This window comes from Chanos chanos, chromosome 5, assembly GCF_902362185.1.
Source record: "Chanos chanos chromosome 5, fChaCha1.1, whole genome shotgun sequence".
Lineage (NCBI taxonomy): Eukaryota > Metazoa > Chordata > Actinopteri > Gonorynchiformes > Chanidae > Chanos > Chanos chanos.
Window position 1 is genome coordinate 6,753,361 of NC_044499.1, and position 10,403 is coordinate 6,763,763.

A 10,403-nucleotide genomic window follows, 5' to 3' on the forward strand; every position below is an offset into this window, starting at 1 on the left:
ACATGTTCTGCATCTTCAGTAATGAGTTGAGGGTTTGGGCATTAAACTCAATCATTACTTCCCACCCTCTACTCTCTGTCTCCTGCCCTCCCTCCTTCCTGCTTGTTCTTCTCCGCCCAACCGAGAAAAAACACTGGGGATTGGGGGGGGGGGGGGGGGGGGGGGGGGGGCTGTACCCATCTGTCCTTCATACACACCCCACCCCCACCCCACCCCTTTTAGGCTCAACACCACCACAGCCATGAGCTCTCACCAGAGAGCACACAAAGACACTACCAAGGTTTCGTCAGAACGTCACTGAAATGAAGCTTGTTGCTCCAAAGTTTCATACAAAGTTTATCAGTTCTGATTCTGCAACAAGGTCACATGCGTTAGCTCAGTGTTTCTCAACTCCAGTCCCGGGGACCCACAAGATAGCACTTTTTTTTTTCCCCTCTGTCCTGGCATTGTCACACCTTCATCTATTGATCACCGAGCCCTCGGTTTGGTGAGCCAGGCTTACTGGTGTGGGGCATTATGTAAAATGTACTGTCAAGTGGAGAAACATACCACCGGTCTCACCTGCAAATTTAAGTTTTCTTAGCTGCCATATAAACGAACTGACTAATATGTAATTATCTTGTTTTTTGGCCGTCAGACTAACCTTTGGGCAGGTGTTTAAGCCTCTGTGCCTGTTCGTTCATGTTCAGGATGGAAGGCATTATGTGGTTGTGCCTGGTCAGTTGGATTAGAAGTTTAGTCACGTGGAGAGGTGGGGGTGGGGTCGGGTAGGTGAGGAAATCTTTAACTGCATCAGATGCTCTTATCCTGGCTGTTTAGTAAACGGCTATCAGGCTCTCCTCCGATGATGTCCTTTGGCGCATTCTTTGCATTCCTCTATTGTAATGCATGTCTTTCTCCCTCCTCCTCCTCTCACCCACCTTTTTTTTTTTTCTTTCTTTTTTTTTTTTTTTTTTCAAAGAAATCTCTCAATCTGTTCCATTGAATCTGGCCAGGGATTTTCTCAATTTCAGAATGAGTACTTAAACTAATTTTTTTTTTTTTCTGGGAAAGAAGGAGAAGTTCATCCTGTGGTTTTTCTTGGAAATACCTCGGTTGCAGGGGCAGTGATTCAATTGAGCATGTCTGTTGCTGCGTGGTTGTGTTTGTAACTGTGTCCTGTGGGAACTTCATAAGTCTCTGCAGCTCCCAGGGCCACTTCGCCAAATTTATACCAAAGAAGACGACTCAGAGAAGAAAAATGAAGAGCGCGTCTTCCTCTTGCTCACACACGCGCGCGCACACACACACTTTACCATGTTATTCGCTTTCTTCAGCCCATTTAGTTTAATTATTTACTCTATATTTCCCAACAATTTCCACATTTTGCCAAGCTTAAACAAACTAAGACCTCAGTTTTAAAAACACACAGAGTGGAGATTTTTTTTTTTTCTTTTTTGTCTGTGTGTGGGTGCACAACCGTGTCTTGAGTCTCCGTTACCCCATCTTATGTGCTATCTCTTTGTGTGAGCATTAGCTTGATGCTATTCGCTATGAGAGTGAACTGTCAAACATCTGTTGTGCATATCCTCCAGCATGGCCAATGGTAAAAATCTGTGTACAGCCCCAAAAAAAAAAAAAAAAATAGAATTGGTCATGCCCACACGTGAAAAAGTCAAAGCCATCATTGTTCATCCTGCAAGGGGAAGAATGCAATGATGTCATGGGAGGAAATTTAATTGGGCTGTAGCTGTGGGACGAGGCCTTACCCTGGACATTAACCCTCCTCAAACCACAAACACACACAGTGAACCCCCCCCCCCTTCCCTGTTCTTTTCTTCCCCCTGGGGGAGCTCTTTCTTACTCCCTCCCTGAGGCTGGGCTATAGAGGGAGAAGTAGAAGGAATGCAGTCAAAAGCTTGAACTAATCACAGAGCTAATTCAGCAAAGCAGATAAAGACACACCTTAGCTGCTCTTGTTTACAGTTTGGGGGGGGGGGGGGGGGGATTGAATTTGTATGACAGTGTGTGGGACCACCTTGTAGCTCTTTTTCCCTTTTTTTTTTTAAATTACCCGTGCATACATTGAGAGGGATTCGCCTCCGGTTCTTCCTCCATTGTTGTCTGAAATAAAGCCTACGGTGCAGCCTTTGATTTTTTACCGCCGCTGTCTTTTTGACAGTCGTCATCAGGTTTGTGTTTTATTGCTTTTCCAAAAAAAAAAAAAAATCCTTTTTTTTTTTTTTTTTGCTTTTGCTTTATTCCATTTATACAGGACGCTCTTCATGTGCTCAGGAGAACTATCAAAAGGTGCCTGGAGTCTGGGCTTGTACCTGGAGTTACCCAGCCCTGTGCTTACCTGTAAGGATGAGCTCTAATGACAGAGCAGTGCATGGGTACCCAGCCCAGCCCTGCTATGGCCCCCCCCCCCAAGTCAGAGGTAAAGGTGGGGCAGAGATGGTGGTTCTCGCAGGAAAAGACCAGAAATCACAAGCCTCTAATTCTGACCTGCTGTTACAGAACACCTTTTTTCCTCTTCTGCCCCCCCACCCCCCTCCCATCACCCTTACAAAACTGGTTCTTGTGCTGTTTGCAGTAAATAGCAAATAAAGTTACTTGAGCCCAGATACCATGTATGCAAGGGTAAACTTCCTGAGGAAGCACTTTCAGACTAGTTATTTGGCTAACAAGACAAATGGTTTGTTTTTTTTGTTTTGTTTTTTTTTTTGGGTGGGGGGGTGTTCTGAATTTTGGCCAGCACAGCAAGATGCTTAAACAACCTCGCAGTCATAATTACTCTTCAGGAGCCAGGCAGACTGGGGCTTACAACTTTTTCTTCTGTGTAGCTGATTTGTTCGTTAGGGTTTTTTTTTTTTTTTAATGTTTTAAATGTTTCACAGCAAATGAACTCTGTTGCTGCTATCTCCATAAAACATCTCAGAGTTGGCATCTTAAAGGCTTGACTACATTGCATGACTAGCAGTTAAATGCTTTGCCTTGTTCTCAAGCCCTGAGAATTCCGTGCCCCGAAGGAATTTTTGAAAGTCAGAGACGGAGAACATCACCTCTTAAAAGGATTGAATGTGAAAGGCACACTGGCTTTTGCTTCTGCTCCTGCAGAAACTTTCCAAAACTTTTTGTTTTTGTTTTTGTTTTTGTTTTCGGATTCCTGTTTTTGTTTTTGGATTCCAGATTAAGGGTTTAAATTCCTCGGGATGAATTTGCAGAGCACACTTGAAGCCCATACCAGCAAGACTATCTTTTGTAATTTTTTTTTTTTTTTAGCATGAAGGGCCTCTTAGCAACGGCCCTGTTTTGAATGGTTACTCGCTAAGTTGTTTTGTGAATCGAGAACAACGCTCCGTCCGAGGGCCTCTCAGTTCGGTCATCCACCCATAAAAACTTTGCTCTGACTTCGGCTCACAAATTAACGCTCTTGGCACTTTTATAGACGAGTTGTCCACTAAGTGACTATATTATATGGAAGAATCCCGTTGGGCTTTCTCCTTAATCATCTTTCACGCTTTTAAAAACAGGAGTCTGGAGAGTCACTGAATCAGACGCTGGTAGCCCTTTCTAAACGAGGACACAATGATCGCAGTTAATTGGCAATGAGAAAAAAATGTCAGTGGGAGGTTTTAGCAGGCAGGTCACATGTGAGAACCTCAAGGACGCTCTGTTTCTGTTAACAGATTGGTCCTCTTAACTCACGCTGTGCTTTCCCAGGTTGTGCGTGGGCGCTTAGACCGTCCCTCAGGACCAATCTACTGTCTTCTCAAGGATCTTTCCTACCACCCCCACCTCCCCCCCCCCCCCCCACCTCCAACCCTCCCAAACTTCAACTGGATTTATGACGTCCTACTCACAGCTGTTGCCCTTCAATCTACAGTATAACAGCCATAAGGATCTGTTTGGATAACTGGAGACACAGATATACAGCACGTATCAGTATGTTAAGTTTTGTCAAGTTGTTTTTCTTCTACTCCTCATCCCCCTTCTTCTATTTCATCCTCTTCTTTTGCTTTCAAATTCAGAAGTAGTCATGTAATTTTTAAGCTCCACTGGTAGAAACATTCTTTTTGTTAGACGGTCAAAGGTACTGACAGCAATTTCTGTCTTATCCGTATGTAGTCTGCTTTCCTTCCCTGTGTAGTTTTATGAAGCAGCCAGAGATCAGGTGGTTTAAAAAGACCAGTATTTATGGTTACTGTACAAGCCTCAGCCTGCTACCCAAACACTTTACCCCATGTTCCATGATGACCTGTTAAGCTGCCCCAAACCACATAATAATGTTTCAGGGAAAAGCCATGGCTGACTTGTGATCTACAGAAATCTTAAGTTCTCATCTTGAGGACAGTCATGTCAAAGCTTTGATGTTAAGTACACATCTGCATATATGACGGCAAATAATTAAAGCTTTTTTGATCTTATGTTTTTCAGACCTCCTATCTGACAAGTTGTCGTGGTCTGTTGTAATAACGCAGACATTTCAGCTTATTTACTCTGTTTTTCTTTTTTATCTGTTTTTGCTTTTTCAGTTTTGCTAAGACCTATTCTTCCTGTATAGCCACTCCTCTATCATCCCATGCCATCTTTTAATACGTTTCATCTCTTCTCCCTTCCTCTCTGCTCCTTTACTGGTGTCCCCCCCACCCCCACACACCCCATCCCGTTTTCATTTGATCTATCTCTCCTTCTCCTCTCTCTCCCACTTCTTTCTTCTCTCTTTCTTGTTTTGCCTCTCTCTCTCTCTCTGACCCCCCTCTCCACTGGCGTCACTGTGCTGTGCGGAAGCACATTCCAGGCAGTTCACGCAGAGACCAGTCGCCCCCCCCCCCCCCCCCCACCAACCCCCAATCCCTCTCTCTCTCTCAGTCACTCACTCACTCTCTCTCTCCCTGCTTTCACCCTTATGCAGGGAGACAGCAGCAGCGGTGTTGTATGCAGGTATGCAAATGGACACAGTCGCTGGATTAAGTGCACTTAGGTTTGGCGCTGTAATAGAGTTATGTGAAGTCCTTTAAATGTATTAAAATCCTGTTGAGAGCCTCAGCTTGGTTAGGGCTGTGTTGGGAGATTAAGTTTCTCAGTGAACTTTCAAGAATTGTGGACAGGGGACGGCTGCATGAAAGCAAGCGTGCACCCTGACATGAATAGAAAGGAAGTTCATTTTTATACGTCCACTCAACCATACCTCCAGAAAGCAGACCTCTAGATATGTGATATATATTTTTGGGCAACGGTGTTGGTTTATTAGCCTTCGGTAAAGAAACTTTACTCTTTTGTGGTCTATGTCAGGAGCCTCTTCCTTTTCATCTTCACAATAGGGAGCCTACAGCTTTTGTTATCAATACCCGGATTGTTCTAGAAGGAGTGGTGGAATTCCTCTGGACTCTCTGTTCCGGGGGCTGCCCTGGACTTGAAGTCTGAGTAAAACCATGGATTACTGTCATTCATGGAGCTCAATTCTTAGCCCCTCTCAATTGGTTTCTTAGAGCTTTTTACAATGGACTTTAAATTGTGAACTAATTGGCATCCACTCATTTTACTTCTGTATGTTATTGAAGGATTATTTTCAAGAACTGCAGAGAGTGACTATGCCATTAAAAAAAAAAAAAAGGAAAAAAAAGTGAATTTTGAAGCGTTGCGCAAAGCATCTGTCGGAGGACTTTGCATCAATTCCTGAACAAAGCCTTTCTCACACGGCTCCTATTTGAATTAAATTAGGTCCAAAGTTTACAATGGGCTTTAAATCTGAAGTTAATCAACCTCCGGTACCTCCTGTTGGCTTAGCACCGCTAAAACTGCTGCTGCCATGCCGATTATTGTCCTGCCACATTCAGTATTAAAATCGTTCACGCTTCATACTACTAGACTCCCAGCTGGAGATATCTCAATAATGCTCTTCTCTGTGGTCATAATTCATAAATGACGTTTTTGGCTTTGGGGGTGGGGGACATCTGTGGTCATCTCTCTCACAGCTGCACTCGAGGACTGTGTCAGTTTGTGTAATGTGTCCGTGTCTTGTAGAACTCTGAGATCCTGCTGTTGACCCAAAGGAAGTGAAACATAGTTCTTTGCGTGCGTAATATTTCTTGGATCACAAGCGAGTGAGGACGGTCAAATGCTCCGGGTCTGAGCCTTATTTGGCACTGAGTTTCGTTTCCCAGTAAAATCTGCTCCCAGCTTAGATGCCAATACTGAAGGGATGTTCAGCACTGGGCAATGCTTAATTTTCCTTTTCATTGATCATTTTTCTGACCGTCTATTTCATATTGTGTGGTTTGTGGCATACATCCAAACCATATCACTCTGTGTGTATGTGTGTGTATTTGCCCTTTTCTCTTGGGTGCTTTGGCCATTGTCACTATCTTGATTCCCCACTACAGGCCTCTGTAAATTACACTCTAATCCTAATATCACAAAGAGTAACTTATCTTTTTTTTTTTGTTTCATTCCCTATTTAAACTCTGACTACATTAATTAAACGATGTTTTTAGAAGGTCATTTGGAAAATGTGGTATTAAAGACGTCCCTCGTCTGTTCATGCAACCGTCAGACGGGCATTATCGTACCTCTCCATCAGTTCTTTGGTCATAAACACTGCGTCTTGTCAAAGCCCAGTTTAGATGTGGACTTGGGTCTGTATGTCCAAAGCCCTCTGGTTCCCGTCCTTCTCCTCGCTACCCTGGTCTCTATACCACAGCAAAGCTCTACTGAGCACCTGTGTTCAGTGTTGAAGTGTCCTTTGTGTGTTCTCTCTCTCTCTCTCTCCCTCCCTCCCTCTGTCCCGTGTTATAGACGGATGAACAGGCTTTGTTGTTTGCCTCTCAGGCTTGCCTCCCTCTTCATCACTGCGCCAACACATGCTGTTTGTCTTGTTTCGGAAAGATGCGGGGGTGGTTTCAGCAATGACAGATCAATGACGCTGTCTGTTCCCGATGATGGCCCCTCTGTCCCCCCCCCCCCCCCCCCCCCCCCCTCCCCCTCTCTGTCTCTCTGTCTGTCTCTCTCTCTCTCTATCTCTGTCTCTCTCTCTGTCTCTCTCTCTGTCTCTCTCTGTCTCTGCCTCTCTGTCTCTCTCACACGCACATGCACTCATTTATTGCTGCCTTAACGTTTGCTGCTCTTGTTTGAGCGCGTCCACTCAGATAACACACTGTGAGTGGCTGTGAACTATAAGCGAACTGGGAGAGTTAACCTGTGACACTAAACGTTAGATTATGGAAAGGGCAGGTGAGTTATGGTTATGGGAGATTATGGAAAAGGATACTTATGACCCTTTTAGTTGAATAGTTAAGTAGTTTAGTTAAGTTCAGTCTTCATTATGTATTTCACACTTCCTCTACCATTTAGCCACTCCAGTCATGCTATATTTGCCCTTGCCCCCATTAGTGTACGTAAAACACAGCTGTCTGAATAACAGCTCAGTGCCTGTGTTTATGTATGTGGCACCAGGAGATTTCTTTATCTGTGTGTGTGCGTGAGTGTGTGTGTGTGAGAGAGATGGGACCCATACCTCAGACTTCAGCTGTGTGTTGACTCATAGTCTAATCAAGGCAAGGGCAAGCTGCTTAGACACTTGTGTAAAGGTTATGAGACATACTAAGGTAAACTGGTGCCAGGTCGTTTGAGTGCAGTAATGAAGTGGAGTCGTCTGAATAGTTTGCATATCTTTTTGCCTGTTTGGAAACTGACAAAAATCTGTGTAAATGCTCTCACCTTGGGAATGACTGGTAGATTAAACTTCAGATTTAATCCAAGTCTGATTTGCCATAAAGTTCAAAGAGAGTATAAGTTTAAGTAAGACAGGTTTGACTGAAAGCTGATCGTGGTGCATTTTAGTGCATAGGATGACATCCATGATAACTTTTATTTCTTTACCTACATATTTTACATATTTATGTAGAGGAGTTTTCCTTGACTTTGCCAACTCATTGATTTGGCTCTTTGGTTAAAGAAAAAAAAAAAAAAGTCCACACCCTCTTGTAAAAAATTCGCCTGCCTCAGCTGAACTTTGACCCTGACAGCTCGATGTGTGTACAGGTTTCTCTCAAAAGTCGGCAAGTTCATCGCCATGGCAACCTCCATAATACAGTCAAAGGGCTCTGGAAGGAAGCAGTCCTTCCCGACGCCCCGTCGGTTAACTTTTCCTCAACGTAAACTGTAAAGTTAACTTTTTACGTTCAATCTTTATCCGTTCATAACTCCCCCCCCCCCCCCCCGTATTTGCTTTGGCCACAATTGCCTCCCTTTTTAGTTTTTTTGTGGACGTGTTTGGAGAGCAAATTCTTTGCTAAAGCAAACAACTGTCCCTCCCGGTGGCCTTGTTGAAAGATGGTGTCATTTTCTTCACACAAAATAAATGACATCTCTCATAGCATTTCCCTTCGGCCCCTGTGGATATAGTCTAGTGCTCATCCTCCCTAAACACACCTAGCCTGCTCCGACTCGCCAAAATATGTTTTGACACGCTGTTTTCTGTCACCGGAGAGCCTTAGAATCCTCCCCCCTACCCGCTCTCTAGCGCTGAAATGCTTAGCTCCTCCGACAGTCGCTCTCTTTGTGGAGCGTTTTCAGTCAGAGGTTACTGTAACTCGTTGTAAAATTTGTGCAGACACGGAGACGGTTACGTCATATTAATGTGGGAGGAAAAGGCAAAAAAAAAAAAAAAATGTTTAGCTTGCAAAATCACAAAATGTATGAAGCGTGTGGTATGTAGGTGATCACCGCCGCCGCCGTTATCTCTCATAGTTTTCTTAACGTTTGCAATTGAGTACATTTTGTAGCACCTGTTTTATAGTTATGATTTCGCGAAGGCCTACGACTATTCAGTTGACTGCTTCATAAAGTTTCATTGGTTTCCACACTTTGCTGACTTTGTTCTGCAAGTTTTCCCTGCTCTGCTTAGCTCTGCTCTGCTCCACTCACTCATCCTATTGTCCATTGAGAAGTTGAAAAAAAAAAAAAAGAAAAAAAAAGGATGTTTACAGAAAAGCGAATACCTCAGTCGATCTGCTTCCAGTCCCTATCTGATCCCGTCATATTCCAGTGATCTCTCTCTCCTCTAGCTTTGGCTAGCACCCCCTGCTCTGTCTCCTGATATTTAGCTCCATGTTCTACACAGGATCAGTCTACTGTCACATCTTCACACCTCCGTAAACTCAACCCGTCAAATTTCGGCTTTCTATCTGTGAATCCCTTAAATCGGCCGTGACTCTATTGTTCTGTCCAGAAAAACGATGATGCGTTTATCTACGCCTTTCCCATGCAGCGGCTCTAGCCTCTTCTTTCCTCTCTTTAGACTATCGCTTCTCTCACGCCCCACCACCCCCCCACCCCCGCTCGGTCGGCCGCATTCGCCCGCACTTCCTCTCTGCCAACTTGTGTTTTAACTTCAAATTCCTTTTAAGTCTCTCTCAGCTTTAAGAGCGTATGCCGCATTCTCGCCGTCTCGTATTACGAGCGGATGGTTTCGTCGCTCTGGAATCTTGACCGTGTGATTCCTGTCACCTCCAGGCAAGGCCTTTGATATCACCTACGTGCGCCTGAAGTTTCACACCAGCCGTCCCGAGAGCTTCGCCATCTACAAGAGGACCAGAGAGGACGGGCCCTGGCTGCCGTACCAGTACTACAGCGGCTCGTGCGAGAAGACCTACAGCAAGCTGAACCGCGGCTTCATCCGCACGGGAGACGACGAGCAGCAGGCACTGTGCACGGACGAGTTCAGCGACATCTCTCCCCTCACCGGAGGAAACGTGGCCTTCTCCACTCTGGAGGGCAGGCCGAGCGCCTACAACTTCGACAACAGCCCCGTGCTGCAGGTACTTACGCGAACTCTATCTTCCTTTCTTTCTCTCTCTCTCTCTCTCTCTCTCTCTCTCTCTCTCTCTCTTTCTCTGTCTCTCTCTCTCTCTCTCTCTGTCTCTTTCTGCATCCCCCTCTCTTTCACTCTCTCTTTCACTCTCGCTCTCTCTCTCCCCCTCCCTCTGTCTCTCTTTCTCTCTCTCTCTCTCTCTCTCTCTCTCTCTCTCTCCCCCTCCCTCTGTCTCTCTTTCTCTCTCTCTCTCTCTCTCTCTCTCTTTCACTTCCTCTCCCTCTTCCCCTCTCTCTGTCACTTTCTGCATCCCTCTCTCTTTCACTCTCTCTTTCACTCTCTCTCTCTCTCTCTCTCTCTCCCCCTCTCTCTGTCTCTCTCTCTCTCTTTCACTTCCTCTCCCTCTTCCCCTCTCTCTGTCTCTTTCTGCATCCCTCTCTCTCTCTCTCTCTCTCTCTCTGCCCCCCACATTCTGCATGTTTTTGTCATTTTTACTTCTCACGTTGATTTAATTTACAGCCTCAGACATAAAGTTATGGCGGGAGAAAAAATCTGCAAAAAAAAAAAAAAAACATCTGCTAGTTTGGCTTCCAGATGCTATCATTTT

At 44.9% G+C, this 10,403-nt stretch overlaps 1 protein-coding gene across 1 annotated transcript in view; it reads left to right on the forward strand.

Annotated features, from left to right (window-relative positions):
* The window catches only part of lamc1 (laminin, gamma 1), a 48,633-nt gene that overhangs the window by 18,080 nt on the left and 20,150 nt on the right, over positions 1 to 10,403 (forward strand). The window contains exon 2 of the mRNA XM_030774174.1: positions 9,499 to 9,803. Within this exon, the coding sequence (XP_030630034.1) occupies positions 9,499 to 9,803 (305 nt within the window). The remainder of the gene's footprint in view (positions 1 to 9,498; positions 9,804 to 10,403) is intronic.